The 26349-nt window shown below is 57.8% G+C and overlaps 2 protein-coding genes across 2 annotated transcripts in view; both read right to left on the bottom strand.

Annotated features, from left to right (window-relative positions):
* Window positions 1–9619, bottom strand: part of VOLCADRAFT_105023 (uncharacterized protein) — a gene marked incomplete at its 3' end in the record, with an annotated part of 45611 nt that extends 35992 nt beyond the window's left edge. Inside the window, exons 1-16 of the mRNA XM_002951135.1 lie at window positions 9323–9619; window positions 8775–8876; window positions 7994–8086; window positions 7881–7916; window positions 7441–7530; window positions 7042–7253; window positions 6330–6468; window positions 5656–5891; window positions 4934–5175; window positions 4445–4787; window positions 4003–4132; window positions 3189–3374; window positions 2364–2789; window positions 1891–2022; window positions 1080–1214; window positions 26–839 (exon numbers count right to left, since the gene is read on the bottom strand). Coding sequence (XP_002951181.1) covers window positions 26–839; window positions 1080–1214; window positions 1891–2022; window positions 2364–2789; window positions 3189–3374; window positions 4003–4132; window positions 4445–4787; window positions 4934–5175; window positions 5656–5891; window positions 6330–6468; window positions 7042–7253; window positions 7441–7530; window positions 7881–7916; window positions 7994–8086; window positions 8775–8876; window positions 9323–9523 — 3517 coding nt within the window. The 5' untranslated portion in view covers window positions 9524–9619. The remainder of the gene's footprint in view (window positions 1–25; window positions 840–1079; window positions 1215–1890; window positions 2023–2363; window positions 2790–3188; window positions 3375–4002; window positions 4133–4444; window positions 4788–4933; window positions 5176–5655; window positions 5892–6329; window positions 6469–7041; window positions 7254–7440; window positions 7531–7880; window positions 7917–7993; window positions 8087–8774; window positions 8877–9322) is intronic.
* Window positions 9620–10928: 1309 nt separating this feature from the next.
* VOLCADRAFT_91745 (uncharacterized protein) overlaps window positions 10929–26349 on the bottom strand; it is a gene marked incomplete at both ends in the record, with an annotated part of 21852 nt that continues 6431 nt past the window's right edge. The window contains 23 exons of the mRNA XM_002951134.1: window positions 10929–11012; window positions 11761–11944; window positions 12589–13124; window positions 13479–13502; window positions 14460–14638; window positions 15190–15400; window positions 15644–16123; window positions 16549–16643; window positions 17022–17280; window positions 17625–17903; window positions 18054–18250; window positions 18627–18847; window positions 19114–19388; window positions 19696–19872; window positions 20272–20556; window positions 21419–21536; window positions 22692–23122; window positions 23749–24012; window positions 24503–24955; window positions 25142–25310; window positions 25463–25563; window positions 25816–25938; window positions 26209–26331. Coding sequence (XP_002951180.1) covers window positions 10929–11012; window positions 11761–11944; window positions 12589–13124; window positions 13479–13502; window positions 14460–14638; window positions 15190–15400; window positions 15644–16123; window positions 16549–16643; window positions 17022–17280; window positions 17625–17903; window positions 18054–18250; window positions 18627–18847; window positions 19114–19388; window positions 19696–19872; window positions 20272–20556; window positions 21419–21536; window positions 22692–23122; window positions 23749–24012; window positions 24503–24955; window positions 25142–25310; window positions 25463–25563; window positions 25816–25938; window positions 26209–26331 — 5268 coding nt within the window. The remainder of the gene's footprint in view (window positions 11013–11760; window positions 11945–12588; window positions 13125–13478; window positions 13503–14459; window positions 14639–15189; window positions 15401–15643; window positions 16124–16548; window positions 16644–17021; window positions 17281–17624; window positions 17904–18053; window positions 18251–18626; window positions 18848–19113; window positions 19389–19695; window positions 19873–20271; window positions 20557–21418; window positions 21537–22691; window positions 23123–23748; window positions 24013–24502; window positions 24956–25141; window positions 25311–25462; window positions 25564–25815; window positions 25939–26208; window positions 26332–26349) is intronic.

Below are 26349 nucleotides of genomic sequence, written 5' to 3'. Positions count from 1 at the left end.
GCCGCCCCCGCCGCCGCCGTCGCACCGCCGTGGCTGCCGCTGGCCGTCAAGCTGCCTATGACCGCCATGAGGCGATGATAACGCCAGGGGCTGAACTCCACACGCAGCGGCGACGCCACGACGCGAAGTCGTACGGCAGGTAGCCGTGGATCTTGAGCCGCCGCCACCTGCAGTTCCGCCTGCGCGCCAAATCTGGGTAGCAGCGTCACCACAACGGGTGGCGACGACGACGTCTCATCCTTCCCTGCGATATGCCGTACAAGCTCCACAAGGCTGCTGCCGCCGTCGCTGTCATCGTCATCGTGGCTTTCGTAGCACAGCTCCGGCGCTGGTGGCGTGGCCGCTGCCGGCGACCGCGACGACGCCGCCGCTGGGGGCTCGCCCGAGTCGTGAGTGCCTTCAGGCGGTAGTTCATCTGCCGCCACCGGCCCCTCCTTTGCTAGCGCAGCCACAAACGCCAGGCCCAACGGCGCCGTACTCCCGCCACCGCCGCCGCCGCCGGCGCCGCGACCGCCGCGGCGATCCTCCCTGGCGTCAGGGCCTGCTGGCAGCGGCCCCAGCAGCGCAAATGTCGCGGCGGCAACGGCGGCAGCGGAGGCTGCGGCGGCGGAGGCGGCGACGGCCCCTCCCGCCACCTCCTCCAGCGCCGCTGGCAGCTGTGGGCTCGTGGCGGGCCAGGCGAACCGTCCGCCTACCAGCGCCGCCTCGACACGTTGGATCCCGAAGTTGAAGCATTCGTACAGGGAGGCCTCGTCACTGCTGGGCACAAGGCCCTGAGCCTTCGGCGTGGACGAGCTAAGAGAAAAGCAGCCCAGATCTAGCAGCAGAGTCCCGCGGCCCTATGAAAGGAGGGCAGCCAAGTCAGCGGACCACCAACGAGAAAACCAACAGCAGCACAGTGCAACAATTAAGAGCAAGACCCAAATTGAGACCCCTAAACCTTTAAACCTAAAAGTTTTAACCTTTAAATCCTTTACATTGCGTGTTTTCCTGGACAGCAATTAACTACCTTGTACCTGTTTATAATAAGAACCCTACCCTACCCTACCCACCCGCCCGGCCCCCGTGCCAAAACCCACCTTGTCATCCGGCAGGGCGACCTTGGGCGCGTGCATGACCACCCTCAGCACCATCTTGGGCCGCTCCCGGGACAGCGCCCGCAACCTGACCTGGGCCAGCCGCTGGAGCCGCTGCACCCGGGCCGCCGCCTGGGCCTGGGGGGGGGGGAGGAGGAGCGGGCGGGTGCGTTGGGTGAAAGGTTGGCGCGCACAAAGGCAAGGAGCAACCGGGAGAAGAGAGGATTGAGGAGGTCAGGGAAAGAGGATTGAGCTGCAATTGCCACCGCCTTCAGTAAAGGACGTCCTGCTATTCTACACGTTTGAAGTAAAAGATGTCCTATTGCTATTCTTCAAGAGAGCCAACTGCCGGCGTCCCAAGAACGTGGGGGGAGGGAGGGAATCAGAAATGCGGGGTAATCAGAAATGAACGGCCGGAACGCGTCCAAAGTCCGAAAGGGTGGGAAGGGAAGGGGAGGAACGGGAGGCAGAGGAGAGAAGAGGAGGTCGGTGAAGGGCTGTAACGGGGCCCCCCATTCCGACCGAGACAGGGAAAGGCGGAGCTGGGGTCTGAGGTACTATAGCAGTGCCGGGCGGGGGATGAACCCCTCCGAGTAAGATGTATACATGTATGTATGTAAGTGCGATACATGGGCCTGTAAGGGAGATTGTTGCAGTGGGGTTGGAAAGACAACGGCCGCCGCGGCCTGTGCCCCCACAGATGGGGATGGGCATGGCTGACGTGACGTGACGTGGCGCGGGGTATGTGATGGGGTGTGATGGCTGTGATGGATGATTGTACACATGCGCATGCGCGTAAAGGACCGAAACGCACCTGCAGATTGCCCAGCTGGCCAATCTGTTGGCTGCTGGAGAAGAATGCACCCACCGCCGCCACTGCCGCTGCGTTGTACGTCACATAGCTGGGGGCCAGTCGTACGGACAACGTGGCATCTGCGGAGCCATCCTGCAGGGTAAGGGCACATAGGCAAGTGGCGCAACAGGGGCGGTTGTCGATTGGGTGGTTGGTTATTCGTTAGGTTAGTTGGGTAGGAAAACATGGGATGGGATCGCGGTAGATGATCAAAGAGGTGCGACGGCAGCGAGGAAAGGAACGAAACCCTAAGGCCCCGTAATTACTGATATATACATATGGCCTTTTCTCATCAGAAAAAACCAAAGAAGATGCAGGAAAATTAATACGAGTACATAAATGCGCAAAAATGGCTGGTCCCCATCTACGGCGAACTCGAAGTCTAGACTTGAAGGCATGACTACGGCCCGCCTGCCGTACTGGGTACGGCCTACCTGGGGCCGCCGTACGAAGTCCAGCATAAAGGCGCACGTAGGCTGGTAGCTGTCATCACCACTACCATCGCCGCCCGCATCACCACCACCAACAGATGACCCGGTAATCACCGCCGCCGGCATGGACGGCGTGCCAGGCCGTGATTCACTACCACCCTTGCCGCCAGAGACGCCCTTGCCCTCCCCCTTCAGCTCCTTGACAGACATCCGCGGCCGGCCGCTATCTCCGCCTCCTCCTCCACTGCCGCTGCCGCCGCCGCTGATGGCTGGCAGGGTCGTACCGTACGCGAGCTCTTGTTGAGGGGAGTTGTTTTGGAGTTGCCCGGTGCAGAGCAGCATGCCCTGGGGCGAGTCCAGACCCGCCCAGCCGACCCGTAGACTGACGCCTAGCGTTTGCGGGTAGCGGAGCACTCGAAGACCCACCGCCTATGGAACCAAGTTTAGGATTTTGACACCAGGGGTTAGGAGAGAAGAGCAGAGAGCGTGCTACCTGGTTCACACGTGTGCGTTCATCCACCAGTTGAAATAGTGACAATTAAATCACTCAGGTTTATACGTCCTCACTGCATCTTTTTCATTACAAAACATTTAAGAAACCGGGAACTGCCTGCCCAAGAAGGAAACACAAAATGAGCGGAACGAAGGCGCAAAAATGCCAAAAAAAGCCAAAAACGAGGTTTCGTTACGGAGAAAAAAGAATGCAGTACTGCACGTTGGGTCCCCATGGGAAAGGTAAGGAGCACATTCCCAAAGCCGGGGAACACTCTCTCCTCTTTCTCCCCCCCCCCAGCACACGCATGCATGCATACATGGACTACAAAACACCTGCATAGATGCGGATATGAGCGGCTGCACGCCGTCCGCTGCCGACATCCCCAGCTCCAGGGAGCACCGCTCCACCGCCACCTCCAACAAAGCCGTCAGGCAGTACGGGTGGTCGCCGCCACCGCCACCGGTCGCCCCCGGCTCCACTTCCTCCTCCTCCTCCTCGTCCTGGTCAGCATCCTCCTGCTGCACATTTTATTGGTACAATCGTTTCATAGGTAGTTAGGTAGTTAGATACGTGGGTAGTTAGGTACGTAGGTAGTTAGGTAGGTAGGCAAGCTGGTAGGTCGAATGGTAGGTTTCAGGGCTAAGCAACGATACAAAGGAAACCGGGAACTAACCAGGAACAGGGGGGGGGTAGCAGGGGGCATGCGGACACGCCGCCTGCCAGGAACCTTTCAGGTCCGGACATCGCCGCTGTGTCCAGTACGCATGCACGAATGTACGGACATCGAAACATAGAAAGGGAGGAAGAGGGGCTTTGTCCGGGGTGGAGGGGCCAACGGACTTCGGGAAGCGGGGTGGGTAGGACTCATATTCAAAAGTGTGGGAGACAGGGTTCGATGCCTACCTGGTGCAGTAGCTGTTGCAGGCGGTCCCATTCCTCGGGAGTGAGGCTCGCAGCCGTTGCGGTACCAACGGCGGAAGCCGAAACGGCAGTGCTGCCACTGACAGTGACAGTGGCGGCTGGAGCGGCGGCGGCGGCGGCGGCGGCGGCGGCAGCGGCAGCGGCGTCCCCCTTACCGCCTCCCCCAACCGCAGTGGCCGCCGATGCAGCTGCGGCAGTACGCCTGGAGCCCATCAACCAACCCACCCAGCCGCCGCTGCTGGTGCTGGTGCTGGCGGCTGGTGCCGCTGCGCCAGCCGCCACGGCGGGCTGACCCTGCACCCCTCCTCCTGTTGTCGCAGGTCTTTGGGACTGCGCCATGGCGTGAGCCATACGCCTGTGCATGCGCAGTCGAGGAAGCGGATGGAAAGCAAAGAAACGCTGGGTGAGGGCTGTGCAGGCGCCCAACGAGGACACAACGCTGTCGCATCGAGGACAGGAGAGCTGGAAGATGAGGTTGCTTTACCCTCCGCTCACATCGCACCATTCCCAGTCATCGCCTATCTACCTACCTACCTGCGTCGTCTCGTCATCTTCCATAACCTCTGCTAACCACTCTGCCACTCTACTTTACCCTTCCCTCCTGCTATCGCTGGTATCTGCTTCAATCGTCAGTGGTTCGTCGTAACCTCCAGACAGTGTTTCCCACCTGAACAGTAGAATGGTCCCCTCCGGAAGTTGAGCGTCCATTTCTGCAATCGTTGCGTCCCCGCCGAGGCCACCTGCCGACGCCATCGCCGACGCCGGCGGCTGCCGCTCCGGCGACCGAGAACTCCCGCCGCCGCCGCCGCCGCCGCTCCGGCCGCTGGCTGCAGTACTTGTCGACGCCGCCGACGCCGCCATGAGGCACCTCGCATATGCCGGCACGTACTTCTTCCGCAACCGGCATGCGGTCTGGAGCTGAGACCAGCTGCAGCTGCCGCCGCGTTGCAGCCGCAGCTGCTTCCGTACAGCAAGGAACGCGTAACGCCACCAGACACGTGCGGCAGCACCTGCACCCAGGGTGGGTTGGGTACCTGGGTTGTAGTCGTAAATTACTGCAATTTCATCTCCAAAACCCCTATGGTTCTGGTTTCTGTGGTCCAAATTACCCCTACCCCGCCGCCCTTTTCCCTCGCGTGTCTCTCGCCCCCCTTACCCGGCGCTGGCCTGCATTGGGGCCGCATGACCCTGTACGGCGCATTTGCCGTGTAGCTGTCCAGCGTCTCCAGCAGTGCCCGCGCGCCCACGTACTGATCCCGGCTCAGTGCCAGCGATACCGCACGCAGCGCGATCCGACCCTCCTGCCTAGGGGGTCGCCCGCCGCCGCCGCCGCCGCCGCTGCCGCCGCCGCCGCCGCCACCAGCGCTGCTGGTGTCAGCCAGGAGAACCTTTGCGGACCTGCTCCAGGGGTAAACACAAAAAGACAACACAAAAAACACCACAAATTGCAAAGTAGGTTTGTGCTGAGTAAAACCCGAGGTACGTAACAACCCTAAGTACAAATTGAGTACCCTAAACCGAAATGACTTAAACATCGCGAAAACATAGAAAAGTGTAGGAAGCAAGATGGACGGGATGACATGGATCACCAAGTTTGCACGGGAGTTGGATTGGAGTTGGCCTGTATGAAACACGCCACCCAGGAACGCTCCACACACGCAAACCACCTGCCCAGAAGAACCCTGGTTGGCATCCTAGGCGAAGTCCTGGTGACATGGATGATCCTAGCCTGGCGGCAGGGGGATCTCTGAAGAAGATAAACAACAAGCGGCTCCCTTCACTCCCTTCCCCCCCAACACACACACACATACAGAACAGAACGTAATATCTAATCCTAATGACCCGTAACAGATAGTGGAGGCGTATGCGTTCGCGTACCTGCGCACATAGTTCATTTGCCCGCTGATGGGCAGCAACAGGTAGTGGTGGCGGTAGTGCGGACCACCATTGCCACCATCACCACCACTGCCACCATCACCACTGCCGGGTGCGTGTCTTGCTGGCGAGAAGAGCAGGTCCCACTCTCTGGCCATCAAGGCCGACCAGTCCCGGGGCGCCTCCAGGAAGGGCGAGCCCATATCGAAGTATACACCCAGCTCCTGAAGAACCACCGCCTGTTTGGGGACCCCGGGGTGGGGGGGGTGGGGGGAAGAAAGGACGAACCACGTGAACGAGTGAAGCTGCTGCCATGGAAAGAGTGTACAAGAAGCAGAACTGACTAGTAAAAGGCGTCCTTGAAGGCGGCGACCTCGGGATGATACAATGGCTGGGGGGGTGGGCGGGGGCTCTGGGAACCATATGCGAGAAAGTGGAGAGTCGTTATATCTTTCACGACTTTTCAAAAAAAAACCGATCGGTGGATGCAGCTGCAGATCCCGGGTGATATGGCCCCCAGGATACTATAGAGTAAACTGTCCAAAGCGGCCGGGGGCCTGGAAGGAAAGGTGGCAGCAGCTGTGTTCACACATCTCCAGTTCACTACCTCTGCTAGCCCGGTACGTGTCCTGGGCCACCACCGGTGGCCTACACGAGCGCCATACACGCCGGCCTACCTTCCTCAACAGGTTGAGTACGTCGTTGGTGATGAAGGCCTCCCGGCCGGTCTCGTCCACGGTGTGGGCGGACACGCCGCCCAGCAAGATGCCACCCGCCAGTCGCTGACCACCGGGAAGACTGGAGCTGTCCTCGTAGCTGGATGGCGAGTGGGGAGGAGGCGTGGGGGAGATAAGAGTGTACATGTGTGTGTATGTTTGTATGTGTGTGGGGAAAGATTAATGGATAGCGATGACGCGGAGTAGCCAAAATTATGTGGTATCAGAAAATGATTTCGAACATGAACGAAGCAGCAGATGAGAAGGAAATGATATAACCGTACACACACCGTACATGAAGCACTGTCCGCTAAAGGAACGCCCAAATGCACCTCCTTCAGGTGGCAGATTCGTGACCCAGTTCGAGCCAAAAGGTGTGGCCGCTACCGTTACCGTTATATCGTTATGTGGTCAAAACCATGGTAAGATTTACAACTCCCTTAACTACCTACGGCCAACTGAACCCGCGCTCGACAGGCAGCCAAGGGGACAGGTGGCAGAGCTAGTGCACGCCCCTCAAGGGAGGGCCAGAGGGGCGGGTGGGGGGGGTTGGAAAAGGGGTGGTGGAAAGACGAACCACAGACGAGTGAAGCTGCTGCCACGGATAGAAGGACATTCCAGGCATAGGGGGCGAGGGGGCCAAACGCAGCGCAATAACCCGCGCTATACCTACCGTATATGCACGTTGGTGAGACGCAGCTGCAGGTTCCCTAAGATAGTGTGAATGAGGGCGGTGAGATTGAGGTGAAACAACCCTCCACCGCCGCGGCTCTTGCTCTTGCCCTTGGTGTCGCCGCCAGCCTTGCCGTCACTCGATACCTGCTGCTGCTGCTGTTGTTGTTGCTGCTGCTGTTGTGCCTTAAGGATTAACTTGGCTTGCAACTCCTGAGCGTGGGTAGTGGGGGGTCGAGAGGGGGCCGTGTGGGGGAAGGGGGGTTAAGGAAAAGAGAAACAATACACCTGAACATAACCCGAGCGACTGGGGGCGAGCGCAGATGAGAAGTGGCGGGTACGTGCAGCCGTGGTGGATGTTATGTGGAACTGAGCCATGGAGAGGAGCTGACTGGCTGACCGGGGGGAAAAGGCGAACCACGAGCGAGTGAAGCTGCTGCCAGGGCAAGAGTGTACCAGACGTTGACGTAGAAGCGAGTGAGAAGGGGGGCTGAAGGGGTGGGGAGAGATGGCAAAAGCGTAGCGTAGCTTTACCAGGAGAACGAGCTGATAAACCCCGCGTGTGTGGTGTGTGTGTCTACACGCCTCCCCGTCGGAGCGCGCCTTACAGCAGAGCTGAGGTTTGCGGGGTGCAGGGTCACCGGGGGTTGGTGTGTGAAACACGTGATACACCGCACACACACACACACACACATACAAGGGATCGATCGCTGTAATCGGATAGGTCGGTCTTTTGAAAATGATCTCATGGAAGCAGAGGAGGGATATGAGCAGCAGCAGCAGCAGCAGCAGCAGCGGCAGAGGCGGCAGCAGCAGGGGGTAGGGTAGCAGCGCCCCTACCTCACTCGCTCCACCGCGTCCTCCTCCCCACATAAACTGAGAGACACACACAGACACACACACACAGACACACACGCACACACACGCACACACACGCACGCACACGCACACACCTGCAGCCACTGCGTCTCCGCCTCCATCACCCTCCTCCGCTTGGCCTCGAGCTCCCCCGCCGCCACATCCGCCTCGTACTGGGACACATTCACCTGAACGTTAGAATGGTAGGTGGGTCAGAGAGAGGTGGGTCAGAGAGAGGTGGGTAGGACGTTGGACTAGATAAAGGTGAGGGATGATTCATGCCGGCTACCCACCGACATCGCATTAATTCACCCTTCCCACCCTACGTACTTCTATAACTCCTGCATACGCGACATACACACATTCATACACATGTCCTTGCTTGAAACCCTATTGTTAACAAAGACCAACACTTGGAGCCCGATCTGGAATGTCTGCCGAGCTTTCCACATTTCCATTCTCGCTGCATCCGCCCCCGCTTCAGCTCTCCACTCTTGGCCCCAAGTAAGCACTCAGTTGTTGCGCAAATGCCAACGTCCCGATTTATCATTGGATCGATTAGGGTCCAAAATGCAAAATTCCAGATCCAAAATTGCAGAAAATTCCAGACCCAGATCTGGGATTCCAGGCTTGTGGGTCACCTACAAACTACTTAGCTTAGCTTCCAAGCCCTGGCGCTCCGCATCTCGCCTAGTCTGCCGACCATCCCTAGCCTAACAGGTCCTTCCACCCGACATCCATAAGCATATAATGCACACATACACAAAAAAAGTATCGATTCGGTTTCCAGTCCTCAGCACGCTGAGACGCACGCAACCTCCTGGTCGGTCTCTTTCCACCACCAAAGAACCCGCCCGTCCCGGCTTCCCGGTCCACCTGGGTCGCCTGTCCGGGGGTCTGGTCTTTGGGGCATGCCAGGATGTAGAGTCGGTCAAACTCCACAACCACCGGCTCACGGCCTAGCGCTGTCCAGGGGACCTGCCGCAGAAGAGGACAGGTTTGCAGGGAGTTTGACCATAGCTGTCTCCCTAAACTTTCTCGTCCCTGGAATCGAATGACTAGAGGGGATTGCGCCAAGCCAGCCGCACTGTGCAAATTCGACAAATTTTGGTTTTCGAGCCACTCGACACGGGGAGATGGGTAGAGATCTTTAGCTGTGAGAGGATGCGTTGGGAAACAGGAGTTGCTCCGTGTCAACTGAGTTGTGGGCGACTAGCTGAAACTCTGCAGCTCCCCCAAGGATGGACCCAAGGAGCACGACAACTCCTATGCTCAATTACTTTTAGAAGGGTAAGGATGCGATGAATCTTGGCTTAGCACAAGCACGATAACGTCTCCAACGTTGTGCAACTATGAGGAGGCAGGGACAGGCGCAAGCTCATGTAAGGGCTTTACAGCTGCGAACGGAAGACCGGCAGCCGGACCTTGAGGGTCAGCCGCCCAAGGAGGCCTGCCTTGACCGTAACAGGCAGATCAAGATCCTGAAGAGCCTCTGGCCGCAACGACAAGTTTCGAAGCTCCACATCGCCGCGCCAAACCGAAATGCGCAAAGAGTCAGCATCTAAACCTTGTAGGTACTGCCCTAAGTACTTGTTGAGATAGTATGCCACTTGCGCTTCAAACATCCTTCAACAGGGTATCGTATCAATAAACATCTGTGTCGACTGGCCTTGTCAGCAAGAAATCCCGTTTACATTATTCATAGTATAAAGGTGCCAGCATCAGAAGGGCCATGCAGGTATCGTAACACAACTTGCTGAAGGCTTGCAAAATTGACTCCGTCGCCTACGCCAGCCGCCCCGAAACCTACTCGTTCAGCTTTCGCAAAAATTCCGAGCTTGCCGCAAACAGTGCTTAGGTACTATTCAGCAAAGCTTGTATGCAAGTTTATGGTTGTAAACGACAATTCCACCAAGGAAAGCGATACATGCCCACCACTTAGATGCGCAAGTCGTTTGTGTTGTGTTTATGCGTTATGCACTGATGACTTTCTGGTTAATCTAAAACATAGTTATGGCAACCTTGTTTTCCAGTGCTGTTTCAGTGCGGAACTCGGCGGAGCTGCCCAAGTTAAGGGGTTACCGTTGCCCCAACGATTTGAACGAAATCTCAACGATCTTCAACAAAGCCCGAGGATTGCGTGTATTCGTTCATACACGACTCGGCCCAAAAGTAGTTTTAATGACTTCAACATTTGTAAAACTTTCCACTTTTTGGTTATAAAGAAGAGAACCTTGTCCACCTTGCATCTTCGCTCGTTAATTCGCATCCTGGAAAAAGCAACTAGAAACATGAAGGTTGGCTTGCATAGAATTGGCTGTTATGTATGCCGCTGCAAGCCTGGCGACAAGTTGTTGGTCAATGGGTGGGAAGGCTGTTGCTCCTCTGCATTTGTCGTCAAGTGCCTTTATAGAGATCATGCGGATGTTCCTTGCTTCGCCAGACCCTACCAGACCGGTCGGTAACTGGTCGCTTCGGTAACTGGCCGGTAGGGTATCCGACATAACGACCCAATAGCCGGGGGTTCACCGACCGACCGAAAGTTAGTTACCGGGATAAACTTCAATAGCTTAGGAAGGGAAAGAGATTCGAGGTACAAAAAGGCCTAGTGCCGGGCCATACTACTTGCTGCACCGGAAAGGGGACACGCTGGCTGGCTGGCTGGCTGGCTGCCTGCAGTATTTTCTCTGCATGTAAAGGCCACGCTCAAGTCAGGCCAATATCGCACCAGTTGTAAAAGGCACGTACAGGCCGTTATGCGCTTTTGGTCCTGGAGGCGTGGACTCCGGTCCGGCAAAACCACCAACAATGAAGTCTGTTTGGCCAGTCACCGTCATCACCTCTCCCGGCAAAACGGGCTTTCCGTGAAGCAATGGTATATAGCTGCGACAGGGCTTTTCAGGTCCCGTCCCACAGCTCCCGAAAGTTGTCTGCCTTTTAGCTAGGCTATGAGCACACTGGCCTAGGCCGCTGCGTCCCCACCTCCCGCCCCGTCTGTTCCTCTACACGCTCTTGCAATTCGCCTACTTCCTAAACGGCAACCGCCCCACTGCAGTTCACCGCGCCCGAGCTGCGGCCGCCATGCTGCCCCACGCGTCCACAAACGCCCATGGCCTGCAATGAACCGCAGCCGCAGGGGCGGTGAAGCAGAGCGGGACATGAACGCGTGTGGCTAGGGAGCCGCCGTCACTGCCGCCGCTGCCACTGCCGCCATCGGCAAGGAAGGGATGCGAGGAGAACGGAGCAGCAGAAGGACTCCTCTCTTTATTCGCCGTCGCTGTCCCCGTTGCCGCCCTCGCCAAAAGAACTTCCACAGGCTGCTCAGACTGGTCCGGCCACAGCCTCCGCGCCTGCGAATTGAATAGAGCCAATAGCATCAGGGTATACCGCTATGCCGATTGGCTGCAATTGACATACCAATACCCGTCCTACGAATTGCGTATCCGTCCTACGAATTGCGTACACAACATAAAATATGTGGGTAGTACCAGTAATAGAAGTTCCTGAGATCAAAAGGGGAAAGCAGGTAATTACTGAATACGAACGGCAGCACAAATAGCACCGCCGCCGCAGCACCACACACACATATATATAGTGTTGTATCGCGACTTCAGAAAAGTACCGATCGACGGATGTCGAAATCCCGTGATACACATGCCCAGTGTTGATACACATGCACACACACATGCACACATGCACACGTGCACACATGCACACGTGCACACATGCACACGTTCCCGTTGGGATACGGTTAGGTGCCCTTGGCCAGTGTCAGGCCCGGATCAATATGTAATAATCATACACATACACATACACATACACATACACACACAGACACACGCACACTCTCTCTGGCACATACCTGCGCCTGAAGTTCACGGGCAGCTTCCTCCTTGCCCAGTCCAGATTCAGCCCAGCCAAGTAGCGCCGCCGCCAGCGCCGCGGCGGGTCCCGACGGACCTGGCGGCGGTGCGCTTCTGCGGTGACCCAACTGACCCGCGGGTCGCTCCAGGCTCAGCGGCTTGAGTGCCTCCCGAGCAGCCCACCTGGCACCCATCAGGCGTCCGCGGCACCATTCAGTCAAGAAGAGTCATTCCATTATCACCCAACTGGCCATATCACATTATCGCAAAGCATGCATTGTACGACAGGAGTCGTACTGTAGCAGGCGCGCAGGCAGGAGCCCTCCTTAATCTCCCTGGGAACTCTTCCTTTCCCCATTGACTCAAATCGTCACACTGTCGTACAATCTCCACTGCCGACCGAAATACTGTCATCATACAAATGTTGCTCCTCTGAATACACACATATGAACGACGCAAGGTATGCCAGCACAAGGCATGTGTGCGCACACACACACACACACACACACAAAATCACACACAAAAATAAAATCACACACTCACACACAAAAAAAAATCACACACACAGACATCGGTAATGTTATTAGTGTACCCACTACCCCGATTTTCCCATGTTGCGGCTTCAGAATCAGATGAGTTTTTCCTTGCTACGCGTCGCGCTTACAGACCCTTGAGCTACTTAAAAAAATATATAAACATTTATACTATATTTTTATAAAACTAGCAAAAATACATATAACAATAAATTCCCGGATTCATATTATTTAAAAAGGTCACAGGAAGGGAATAGTATTTTGCTGGAACACCTTGTATGATCGGGCACGTACCGTGCCTCCAGAAGATGCTTCTTTCGGACGGCTGCAGATGCTGTAGTGGTGTCCTCCGTCCCCGCCGCCGTCGCCGCCTGCACCAGCGCCGCCTGCACCAGCGCCGCTGCGGCCTGTACGGCATACGCTGCCGAGCGCAAACCCGGCGACGGTTGCCGCCGCCACACCGCCGCCGGGCCCCCCGCTGCCGCCTCCGCAGCGGCCGCACGCGCCGCCTCCACCTCCCCAAGCTGCAACATGACCAGCATCCACTGGACAAAAGCCACGTCCGCCAGAGCAGTGGCAGGACGCGACGGTACGGCAGTAGCAGCGGCGGCGCCGTCGTCGCCGCCGCTGCGTGCTGCTGAGAGAAGCTGAGTCGCCGCTCCCGCCGTATCGCCTGCCGCCGCCCGCACCGCCGCCCATTCCAAGGCAGGCAGTAGCTCATAGCTGGGGACTGCTCCAGAGCTACAGCGGCTGCTACTGCTGCTAGCTGCAGCCGCAGCAGCAGCACGACAGGCTTGATCGTAGGCTGCATTGGCCAGCTGCATGTCACCCTGCATGATTGTATGTACGTATGTACATGTCCCGCAGCCGACAAGAAAACCACATCATAAACGAACGAATTCGATTCCTGATTCCTGAGATATTCCTGAAACACGAACATGACCGTGGATTAACGACAGGGGTGCCGTACACGTGCGTGCTTATCCCCTCGTCCTCGCAGGGGAGCCCAAATGATGATATTAACAACATTAAGGAGACCGCAAAAAATGCAATTCAGACCGCCTGCAGGGCCAGATGATTTCTTTTCCAAACCCGCACTAACTACATACTACGAACATAACAGACCATATATACATACATATACACACACACACAAAGACAGGCGCACACACGCACACCCCTACCGTGGCCACGTGCAGTCGAGCCATCTGGCGGTGTGCGGGTGAGGAGTCGACACCATCACCATGGGAGGTCGCAACGCTGCGAACCAGCAGCAGCAGCAGCAGCCAGTGGGTAGATGAGCCAGCCGAACGAGAGGAAGAAGAAGAAAAATAAAAGGGCGAAGGCAGCGACGATGACGGCGAAAAGGAAGGAGGAGAAGGAGAAGAATGCGGGGGAGGGGGAGGGGGACGAGGAAGCAAGGAGGACGGCGACGAAGGACAGGAGGAAGCGAGGCGGAGAGTGGCGCGAGAGAGGGCGAAGGAAGCGAAACGGGATACAAGGAATACATGGTGGAGGGGAAAAGGAACATTGTGAAGGAATTCTCAAAGTTTTTGCTCTCTGATAGTGATAGGGTGGCCTCTGTCTAAACACCATGCAAACCTACAACTACTACAGCTATACTAAAGTAATAACGCTAGCGTGTTTGGCGGCATGTTCTGTGCGCACTGCAAACCTGAATAGGATCTCGCGCACAAAGGCTCTCCGCCCGTTAGTATTTGCAATCACAGGATAGATACGAGGGGCCGCAAGAAGGTCACGCCCGTGAGTCAACGCGGCATAAAGCAGCATGTGTTACCGGTCCTCACATAGCCAAGCACGCACAAGGCAATGACTCGCGGCGGGTGACGGCCTGTGATTTGCTATGCGGTTGCTTGCTTGGGGCCTTTGCTCGGTCGATTTTACTTACTGCTCACAGTAAACAGTGCCATACCTATCTACGCATGTGCACGAAGAGTGCACACACGAACGAAAAAAACGCGCAAACTCAGTGTGGGACTCTCTTGGGGTCGACGAGGGGAGTCGTGACTTATGGGGGGGGGGTTTGGGCGGGCGAAGGGCCCCCCAGCGCCTTACAAGGTAATAAAAATTACGACAACCCTAATAGCAACTTTGTTACTTAGGTTAGAATAAATTGAGACCCGCCCTAAACGACAAAAACTCACTGGCACCAACACCAAGAACACCGCCATCATGACCATCGCCACCGGTCTTCCCCCAGTCTCACCGGAGCGCCTCCTCGGCAGCCTCACGAGCGCCACTCCGTACGGCGGCACATCCGCCCCCGCCGCCGCCGCCGCCGCCGCCGTCGTGGCCCCGCAGTTGCAGCTGCAGCCGGCACTCACTGAGCACAGCCAGTGAGCGCACGCACACGTCAGCAAGAGCGGCACGTTGGGCACGGAGCGCAACGACCCGTGGGTCCACATCCGCTGCATGCGCGCGCGCTGTACGGCATCACCACCACCACCGCCGCCACCGCCACCGCCACCGCCGCCGCCGCCGTCGCCATCATGTTGGTGTGTGCAGCGCGCGTTCCAGGAACCGCATCCGAGGATCCGAGGTACCCGTCGTGTCATCATCGTGTGAGGGCATCAGGGCCGAGATGGGAGGAGGGGAAAGGGGGGAAGGAGTCAATAGAAATTGAAGGGTTTTAAACGCGAAAAGAAAGATCAACCGATAATGACAACGGCCGCTGCGGCGCATGAGAGCGGCAACCTGAGTCTCCTAACCCCTGGGTTCCCCTGACCCTCCTGACCCTCCTGACCCTGAGAAACCCCCTTACCCGTAATCGTTGTCGAAAACAGCGAGAACATACCTACACATCCCCGAGCAGTAGTGCCGTACACGCAGCCTGCTCTGCCGTACTACCCAGAACCCTCGATTCTTTTTCCCTACCCGCTTGTGCGGACATCGCCAGCGCCAATACGGGAGGAAGTCCGGGCGGAGGCCGTAGCCCCGGAGACGGCGGCGGCGCAGCCGCCGCCGTCGCCGGCGGCGGCTCCGTCGGCAACGCGGCAAGGTCCGTCTTGGCCTTGGTGGCGGCGGCACGCGCCGCCACAGCGGCGCTGCGATAAAGTCGTACCTGGCCTCCGGATGCAATGGCATGCTGTGCGGCGGCCGTAGAGGTGGGAGTTCCGGTTTGTCATATGGCGGTGGGGAAGTTGTATGGACGGACGGAAAGAGGCAAAGGAAAGCAACAAGAAGAGCGGCAAAAGCACGTCGCACGTTTTACCACCACCTGCTGCGTTTTAAGGTTTGTTTTGACGTTTCTGCCGCCCATCGGCGACGTGTGCGTGCCATGCCTTTGACGTACAATCCCCATATCCGTACACACTGTATCGCTGCCCACCTGGAGCTCCGTCAGCGCACATAAATACCAGGCCGACGTTTCGTACGGCTGAGCATGTACGACACGACGCATCCGCGCCGCTGCCTCCCGTAACGCCGGCATCAACATGGTCCCAGTCGCGCCGGCGCTGCCCTTGGCAGCGGCGGCGGCGGCGGCGGCCGCTGCTGTTACTCCTGCGGCGTGTGCTGCCGCCGCCGACGGCGTCAGCGGCGCTGCACCCGGCGGCGCCGTCAGGCTCGGCGCCTCGTTCTCGTCCGCCACCGCCGCTGCGTGCCGCGCCTTGTCCCGCGGCGCCGCGCGCGCTGCGAGAACAGCATGCCGCGGGCCAAAGGCTTGTACGGCAGTATGCGATAGTAAAGCCCAGGCAGCCCTGTCGTACGGGCAAGCACGTACGGCACGAGCGGCCTGGCGAAGCGCGGCGGTGGCGGCGCCGGCTGCTCGGTGCTTGGCACTCAGCAATTCATGGACACGGCACTCGTGCTGCATGCAACAAAAGCACAAATTGGAGGACAGGACAGTACGGCGCAGTACGATTTGTGGTGATGCTTTAGTACAGCAAGAGCTACAATGAAGCGCTCAACAGCGCTCAACACTTGAGCTAAACACAATGACGGGTAATAATCCCACACAGGTCACAAAGCAGCTGGAAAATCTCAAGCTGGAGAGCAGGGAGAAACGTAAACGGCTCTCCCCCTGGAGTGGGTCGGAGACAGCCATCCACCAATACGGGGAAATCTGCGAAATCATTGGCGCCCTCTTTTAAAAAAACTGCTGGGGTGGGTTCCGAATAGTGGTGCACCAGATGCTCGTGAAGCTCGTGGCACGAAAAATGGCGGTGCCGAATCGTGCCACCACAAAAGGAGCCACACGGCGAGAACATGCCAAGCCTTGTACAGCTGCCGTACCTTTGCCGTATCCAGGTCCCCTCGGCCCGAGGTCCACTGGCGCATCGCAGTTAGCATCTGAGCCTCTAGCTCGGGGGCTCCCGCGGTCACCAATCCTGTCGTACAACAACAAAACACACACACACACGTCAAAGATGATGATGATGTTGGTTAGGGCCCGAGCCAAGCACTGGACGAAGATTTCCTTACATATGTCAAAAAGGAAAAAATAGCCATTCCCATTTCCATAACAAGTTACAAGTTACAAGTTCCGCACACAAGTGCGGGTGTGTCCGTAAAAGCCGGGGAGGGGGCCATGGACGTTTCCATTTCCATGTCGTATTTACATTTCTTTAACATCCGATGTGACAATAAAATAAGAGCAGTAGCTTATAATATGTGCAGCTGATAAAAATATGGCGCAATTTACAACCTCCGAGCGAGTGCTGCACCGAGTTTTGGCTTCCAGGCTTGGCAGTTGCCTCCTTCCTCACCTGCTAACAAGACCCGCCAAAGCTTGGCGGCAGCTTCCGCTGCGCTTTCGCCGCCGGTGGAGGCCGCGGCGACGACAGGGCCCTCCTCCGGCAGGTCCGCCAATACCGTTAGGACGATGCCGTACGCCTCGTCCCACCGCCGCGACGCAATGTGGATCCGTACGGCGGCGGTAGCGGCGACGACGCGAAGTTGCGGCGGCACGGCGGCGTTGGAAAGTACGGCGATCAGGTGCGACAGTGCTTCCGATGACCGACCGGCCTGAAGCAGCACAAGACGTGTACGACGACGGAGAAGTACGGCCGATGCAAGAGGCCAGGTTAAGAGGGGCTCCCATGGGTATTTCTATCCCAGTGTGTATGATGGCATTTCCCCCCTTATTGACATACTGACATACCGATTTACAGGCTAATGGGAGCTCTAAATCTATGCATTGAAAAAGTCGACCTTCCCCCCAGTATGGTCCCCCGTCTCCTCCCGGATCTTCTAATGCGTCATAAACTCATAATAACCCGCCGCCGCTTCACACCGTAACGGCTGCATGCACACATCTTCTCAGATCCCCAAGTGGGAGGACATCCCGGGGAAGCTCTAGCCCAGCACACCTGCTGCAGTGCCGCAGCGTACGACAGCGCAGCTCCGAAATCGTCGGGCCGTACGGCGCCCTGTTGACGAAGCGTGTCGTACAACGCGATGGCCTCTTTGCTGCTCCCAGCTGCTGCGAGCACACGCGCCAGGTCTAGCTGGACAGCTACGCGGACCGTCGGAGCGACCCGTGGGTCGAAGGGAAGGATTGACGGGGCGGAACACGACTCCGACCGCTGCTGCTGATTGAGAGACTCTCCACTACACTCGTCCAAAAGTACCAGCGCGGTTTCGAGCGCCTGGCGGTAAATTATCAGTCGCGGTTATGACGGTTGTGACGGTTGTGACGGCCAGCGGTTAGTTTAACAGTAATTAGTAAACAGTAAAATACCTTCGCGGGTTATCGAGACTTGCGAGCAGCATCGAGACAGAAGTAGCAAGTGTCGTACCTGTACGGCAGACGCATAGTCGCCCCGCGCCTCCAAAGCCAGTCCCCTGGAGTAGTGTGCTGACGCCAGCAGCGGATGCGCGGCGACAGCTTTGGTGGCGGCGGCAAGTACGGTGCCGCTGTCCGCGGCGGGTGCTGCTGGGGCGGCGGCGGCGGCGGCGGCGCCGTACTTGCCCCTATCCCTGGTAACCAGGCTTCCTGCGGAAGGACGTAAGTAGCTTTATACACATGTGTATTTATCCACGTTGTAATTACACACTAAAACTTTTTTGCGCAAGTTTATCAACAAGAATTCTGAGCGGTGGGGCCCTTCCACCGCATTAGGCCCCTTGATAATAATAGGGCCTTGGTCGAACCTCTCACACAACAAGGAGCTCAACAAGTACGACAATTTGTAGAGCTCAACAAGTACGGCAACTTCAACCACACATATCATATTATTGTCGTCGCCGCCCAAAGGGTACCAGAGGGGAATCGATGCCCGACAACATATATAGAGAACGGAACGCGGGCATCTCCTCGGGCCCTATGTACGGCAAAAACCCAATGGGCTACCCGCACCCAGTGCCCGCACCTAGGACGAAGCCCAGCCTCGACTCCACGTCGCCACCTAGCAGCTGTGCATGCTCGTACGCGTCTGCCGCGTCGCGCCACGCGGCCGTGGTGACACCGCCAGCCAGACTCCCTCCTCCTCCTCCCCCTGCGGTTGCTGCTGCTCTGCGCAGTGCTGCATCGCCCATGGCTTCCCAGACGGCAATGGAGGTGGGCTCGTGGCTCCGAGCTGCATCGAAGCACCTGAGAGCAACAGACGGATGCAAATCATTTGGCAGGGGGGATGTAAGAAGAGGAAGAAAGTGAGAGGAAGTAAAAAGAGGAGGGTGAGAAGGATAGCATGATGAAAAGAGAACAACCTGGTCAAAGGTGCATCCACACCCACAAGCAGGAGGCGGAAGACGACATGGACAACTGCGATGACGATAACAAAACCATGATAATATAAAAATGTCAAAATAATTGTTTAAAGCATGTTTATATATGCGATACTGGGCGAAGTCGTGTACCTGCTTGCCAGGCCGCCCTCTCCATGTGCCGCGTACAGCCGCCCCAGCGCCGCCCACATTGGCGCACGACGCGGGTTTAGCTGTAGCGCGCGGCTGTAGCAGTACTCGGCGACGGCGGCCATGGCGGGCGAATCTGCGGCTGCGGCTGCAGCAATGGTTCCGGAGCAGCTCCATAGCCAGTCGGATGTGGGATCGATCCGGAGACCACCTCGCGCCAGATCCAGAGCCAGAGCCCGGGGGGGGCCCCGGTGCGAGGAGGCCCTCAGTCCACTCGTCTGAGAGAAGAATGGTGTAAGATGGCAGTCGGACAACGGGGGGCGACGGGATGCTGAGAGCGGGGTGATGTGAAAGAGCGAAGGGACTTAAAATTCCTTTAAGGATTAATTAGGGATTAATTAACTTTAGAATTATTAAGAATTAATTAAGGATTAACTAACTTAATTATTGGATGAATATTGCGAAAATTTGTCAAACATGCTGCAATATCAATGGCAAAACAACATATTAGGAACCCTCATCCATAAGATTAATCTTGACCATAATCCGCCAAATGAACTTTTTAGCACTGTACTAATGTTTTACCTGGGCATCAGCTGCCAAGCCGGGGTGCTGGCCTTCAAGCTCCAACTGCAGATGGTACGACATCCCCAAATCGCCCCACAGCCCAGCGACCCGTGGGTCCAAATGCACTGCCGCAGCGTAAGCCCGCCGCGCCAACCGCAACTGGGACAGACGGTCCCGCGCCGCCGCCAGGCCAGCCTGGACAGCAGCGGCGCCGCCGCCGCTGCCGCAGCCGGACGGTGCCGTCGCTGACCCACGGGTCGCGACCACGCTCTCCAGGGTCGGTACAGCAGCGTGCTGCATCCGGACGTCACCCAGCAGCTTCCAGCCAGCCTGAAATCCATCAGGCAATCGAACTCTACAAAAATCCGGAAATGTGCATTGGCTTGATGATGCATCACACAACTCCTCTCCGCCGAGTCCTTTCCGTACCGTCTTCGAGCTGCTGGCGGGGCAGATCTACTTGGTCTGACCTGAAGAGCGGCAGTGTCAAGAAGACGGCCAGGACGCTACCGCTCCGGGACGATGGCACCGCTTCAACAGAACGATGATCTAGCCCCCAGGTCAAAGGACCTCACCACCACCACGAGACCGTACCTGTAGGTTGCCGTACTGCGCCGTCGCGCGCGCCGCCAGCTCCGCTGCCTCCGCCAACTCAGCTGCCGCCGCCGCGGCGGCGCCCATCCGCGCCGCCAGCGCTGCCTGCGCCAGCAGTACCTCACCGCACCCGAGCAGACCCGCGGCGTTGCCTGGCGCCGCCGCCAGCGCTTTACGGTAGTACGACAGCGCCGCCGGCATGTCGCCCATTTGGTAATGCAGCGCCGCCGCCTGCATGCGGCTGAACAGGCGGCCGGGGGACAGCTCCAGGGCACGGCCGTACGACTGTATTGCAGGAAAGCGGGGCATAAGCAGGGAGAAAAGAACAAGGGAACAACAAGTCGTACGGCATGAGTACGGCAAGAATGAGCAGGGCATTCTCAGACGGGGGGTTGCCCTGGGTAGTAGAAAACAAACGACTAAACACAAAATGACGAAAATACATCGCCACGAAGGAACGCCATGAAGCTGCACTAAAGAACGATCCTTCCTAAAACACTGTAGACAAAAACTTTGCGCAAAAAAAATAAAGCCACCGTATTCGCGACAAAATACATACGTGAAAGATAACTAACATAACAGTATTTTTCCTCCTAGCTCAAGTGCCACCGTAGAAATCTAGATAAGCACAAATTCGTGACCGCGGCAAAAGACGGCCCTTAAGAGCAAATGGACTGATCCAAGACAAGGAAAGACAATGGCTTTTAAGCTATACTCTAGGTCTTCAATAGAGAGGAGAGTCGTCATTTAGTAATTGAACGAAATCGCCTTGTACACAGACCCGTCAGATAAATCTCCGTGTGCAAAAATGTGAGTGTGGTGACTGAGTGTACGTGGCGTGCGCTGCCCAAAGTGTATTCGACATTTTGTACGACATCGCCAGACTGTCAACTCGACTCGACTCCAGCATTGTGGCCAACGCGCGCTCAACTTCCAGCCCCACATCTTACATGCTTTCCAGCTGCTTCTGCTCTCCTTTCCAGACTCGAATCTAGGCAGAGCAACGAATATGTACAACCGTACGCCAGACCGTACGTAGACACGGGTACGAACATATTCCCCAAGTAAACCTTCCCGCCGAAACACTTCCCATCGGATATATCCCCTCACCACGCCAAAAACATCCAACGACCGGCGGGTTGTGGACCTGGATTTCATTCAGTACGACATCCCATCTTGCCGTACCTGACGGCTCGCGGACAGTGTTTAAGGGAGGTGATTCCCCAGGCGGCGGTGTACGGCACATGCGAGGAGGCGGTGGAGGTCTCGTGGGGAGGCGGGGGAGCGGGGGGAGGAGGAGGGGAGAGCACGGAGAGGGAGGAGGGATGGCGAAAGGACAGCAAAACACACATGCGCACACATACACTTGCACTTGCACATGAGGCGTCCCGACCAAACATGAGGTTCAGGGCTTCGGAGCGAAGACTTACCTACATCACGGCAAACAGAGGGACTGCTACCGGGGACATTGCAATTCACAACTATCCAAGCCAACAACTAGCAGTCCTCAGCAATCCCCAAAAGGCCCCCATGAGCATCCCCCTCCCTTAACCGCAGAATGCCGGACACGGCTCCCTAACGCTGCCGTACACCTTGAACCGTACATGGCCCTTACAAAAATACCTCAATCCACGAAAACAACAACAGCAGCAGCAACAACAACATGACAAGAAGCTTCCGCCTGCAACCTGGAAAAACACATTGCGGCGGTAGTAGTAGCAGTGGTAGTAGTAATCTAAAATGGAAAAAATAGAAAGCGAAAACGAACGCGAAATGCCCAACAGCAGGACTATCCGAGCGCTTGAGAATGAAAGTTTCACAATCTTCAGTCTCCATGCCAGCTCAGCAGCAGCTTTCTTTTTGACAGGGAGCCACGTCGGGTGGAAGGAAAATGTATTCTACACTGGCTGCCAGAAGGCATATCAGCCGTTAAGATATCTTTATTGTAAAAAAAAGCACGCAACAAGGAATATAATTGAAGTGATGTCGCGTGGTATGAAGTGAAGTGACGTGACATGAAGTGATGAGCCTAATGGTGCGCTATCGTACATTATTTGGGATATTTGAATGTGAGTACGGTACCTCAGACTGTCCGGCAGTACAACGAATTGTACGGACATACGATGTAATGAAAATCCAGAAGAATACGCAGAACGGATGTTTGCGTGTGCCGATTATTGCCCTGGTGATATTGTACGACGGAGCATTATGTACATGCATAAAAAGTAGAATCGGGTGTAGCAGCAGCAACAGCAGAATCGTCAGACACATCCCCGTCTGTACGGCTGCTGACATCATCAGCCGTCGTTCTGAGCGGCGTCCCATTACCCAAAACGTTTAGCCCTCTCCCAGGGAGCAACCAATCAACCAACAGTTACGATGACGGAGCAAACGGCTCGCCTGCCAAGGCAGACACTGACCCACGGGTCACTGGCAGCGGCTGCTTGCCGTCCCCTCTCCCACCGTTGCCACCCTCCAGCCCCTCCCCTTTCTCGTTCCCCCCTTCCTCACCCTCACCCTGACCCGCGACATATCCCCTCTGGCCCCCCAGCGCCGTCCCAGCTCGCCTCCCACCCTCTGACGCCGCCGTCGCCGCCGCCATCACATCCTGCGCGTCCCCCACTGCCCCCTCGCCGCCGCCGCCGCCGCCGCCGCCCCCTTCCGCCAGCCATTCATCCTCCACCACTTCCCCTCCTCCCGCCAGCCACGCCTCCAGCCCCTCCACCCCGCCCTCCTGCAACCCCTCCACCCCGCCCACCTTGAGCGCCGCCGTGTGGCGATCCAGAGCCTGGTAGGCTGCCGCCAGCCCCTCCCAAAGCTCAGAGTCGGCTGGCTCCAACCGGATTGCCGCCTGCGGTGGGGTGGGGGAGTGAGAGGTGGGGTAAGGGGTTTTGGTTATGGGGGTTTGATGGGGAGTGAGGGAGAGGTGAGGCCGAGCGACGCGTAGTGCCGCGAATAGATTACCAAGATGACGCCAAGTCAAGATGGGAAAACAACAACTGCCGGCTGAGTCCAAAGCGCCGGGGGGTTGGTAGTTAGGACAGGTAGGTAGGTAGGTCGTAGTTGGTACGAGTTAGTTACTCGCGGGCAGGTACCGTGGGAAGTAGGGGGCGCATAACGGGGTGTTGGAGGGAGGGAGAGTAAGACGAACCACCGGCGAATGGAGCAGATATACCAAAGATAGACGGGTAGTCCGGGAGAAGATATAAATGCTGCATCAGGAAAATATTTACTGACCAGTGCTGGTATCTGCGTAATCTTGCGAATGGGGGAGGGAGGGGCATCAAGAGCTAGCCAAGCAAGGAAGGAGTTACAAAGGATCCATTTAGGGACATAGGGCCCACACATAGGGCCCACACATAGGGCCCCCACATAGGGCCCCCACATAGGGCCCCCACATAGGGCACACACATAGGGCACACACATAGGGACCACACATAGGGCCCACACATAGGGCCCACACAGCGGAGAACCCACCTGGTAATTGGCCACTGCCGCTTCGTTGGACCCACCATCCCGCTGGAGCCGCGCCAAACTACGAAGGGCCCATCCAGCACCGCCAGAGCCAGCAGCAGCAGCAGCAGCGGTCGCAGATGTAGCAGCAGCGACAGCGGGCAGCAGCCTCGGGTGGACGAGGAACAGCGAGGCGGGGCCGCACAGGCCGCCGCCGCCGCCAGCCGCTGCCGCGGTGCCGCCGCCGCCGCCGCCAGCGAGAGCTCGGGCTCTCATCTCCTCGCACAGCTGTACGGCGGTATCGGAGCGGCCAGCGGCATGGAGCGCCGCCACGAGGGCCTCTCCCGCCTCAGCCTGTCGTACCATACCGTACCGCACCGTACCGGTGTAGAAGTTGTACCATACTCTTCATCATATTCACACGCGGCCACTAAAAGGGGGAAGTGACCAGGGGGCCCCCACCAACAAGTGCTCGGGTCCCTTTGGCGCCCCCAAAAGTTTAGTACCACCCTAACAAAACCAGCTGTAGCAGTAGCTGTAGCTGTAGCAGTAGCATCAACAGTAACAGCAACAACCAACGCCATAATGATAGCAGTAGCAGTAGCAGTAGCAGTAGCAGTAGCAGTAGCAGTAGCAGTAAGAGCAGCGACAGCAGCGGGCCACCCCACGCCCCTCAACTCCCCCCCTTACTGAAGCCCGCCTCATTACCACCATGTCACCAAAATAACAAAAAGGTACCGAACACACCCACGCACCCACGCACCCGCCCACCGCGCACCTGGGTCGGATCTAGAGCCAGCGCGCGCTGGTAGCATCGCCGGGCCTTGAGCTCGTCACTGGGCTCCGAAGCCCTGCCGTACCAGTGCCCCAGCCATGTGAACGCCGCCGCCTGCAGCGGCCCCGGCACCGCCGCCGCCGACAGCAATAGCTCACGACAGTCGGAACGGTACGGCTCCAGGGAAGGGCCCGCTGTAGCCGCCGCCGCCGCCGCCGCTGCCGCTGCGTCCGTGCCGCCGCTGCCGGTACCGCTAGCGGCATCCGTACCGTCGTCGGACTGCAGACGGCCTCCGCCCTTGATCCCCAGTGCGAGAGCCAGATGCAGCTGGTAAGTGGCGGCCTCTTGTTGGAGCTGTAGCAGCGCGGTGGCGGCAGGGGATGCGGCGGCGGCGGCGGCGGCGTCCAGGGCTGGCTGTAGCGCCGCCAGAGCAGATTGTAGATGGAAACGGGCACCCTGGCGGGCAGATTGGGGCAGGGCAGGGCAGGGATATTCTTACTTCCCTTGCATGGATCCTAAGGGGGCCCTGTTTATGGGAGAACAAACCGCTGCCCACCTGTCCATCAACGCCCCCCTAACCCTTTCCTACAACACACCCAACCCACCCAATCCAGCCCCGAAACCTCCCCTGCTTTGCCGTACCTCAACTACCGCGGGCCCCTGCCGCAGCAGTATCATCCCCAGCTCTCCATGCACCCAAGCCTCCAGGGGCGCCGCACTGCGACCCATCAACTGACCGCCAACCAGCTCCTCGTACCGGTGGCGGGCGCCCGCCACATCACCGCGGGCCACAGCCACGTGGGCTAGGAGCCTGGTTTGGAAATAAAAATCGGGAGCGGAATACCAATTTGTATTCGTGTTCGCGGGACATACATCACCACCACTTATATCGCCGCACCCATACACCACCACACCCCATGCCCCATCTCCCTTATCCCTCCCTTCCACTCCAGCCCCCCTCACCTCTTCCCCTGCTGGCATATATTGACAGGCGGTATTCCCGCCAGCTCCCCAGAAGCCACGTGGCCCTCACTCACACCGTGAGCCAAACCCTCCAGCAGCAACTGGAGGCGAGGGGAGGGGAGGGAAGGGGAGAGGGAGGGGGGAAGGGAGGGGAGCGGGCGAATGTGGGTAGGTAGGACTGAGGGTGGTTGGTTGGTGAGTGGGTGGGTAAGTGAGTGAGAGGGTGAGGGACACCAAAGCGAGGACCCATAAACCCGGCCCCGGCATGGCTCGCTGGTGCGAGAAAAAGGACTAAGAGACTCCCCTTCCTCCGCCTCTCCCCCCGCCCCGGCCCCCCACGTTTTCCTGCTCACCTGCGCCTCTTCCAGCTTCCTCAGTCGCAGCAGCGCCAGCCCCGCCAGCAGCCTGAGCAGCAGCGCCGCCCCCGCCAGCCTCTCCTTGCCCACCAGGTCCCTGTGGGCCACGTACTTGAGACCCTGAAGAGGGGAGGGAGGGAGGGAAGGAAGGAGGGAGGGAGGGAGAAAATAGACATACAAACAGACAGACATACAGGCAGACATGCAGACAGACAAACAGACAGGCAGGCGAAGTGGGAAATCAAAAAAGCAAGGCAATCAAATCTGAACTGCCGAGAGGCGTCCGAAGTCCGAAGGTGGGAGGTGGGGGGAAATCAAAGAAGCGCTCCAGTGACGTCGAACGTGTCCCACCTCAAGGACCTCCTTGACCCCTCCCCGCCCCCTCCTCACCTCCTTGGACGCATCCAGTGCCGCCTCCGCCGCCCCCTCCTCAAGCAGCAGCTCGCACCCCGCCAGCCAGCCAGACACCCCCCGAGCCCCCCGGCACAGAGCGGACAGCAACATACCCGTCACCTGCGGTCACCCCCCGGG

This window comes from Volvox carteri (genome assembly GCF_000143455.1).
Source record: "Volvox carteri f. nagariensis unplaced genomic scaffold VOLCAscaffold_22, whole genome shotgun sequence".
In the NCBI taxonomy this organism is placed as follows: Eukaryota; Viridiplantae; Chlorophyta; class Chlorophyceae; order Chlamydomonadales; family Volvocaceae; genus Volvox; species Volvox carteri.
Note: the sequence above shows the minus strand (reverse complement) of the source record. Positions and strands in the feature narration are given on the sequence as shown.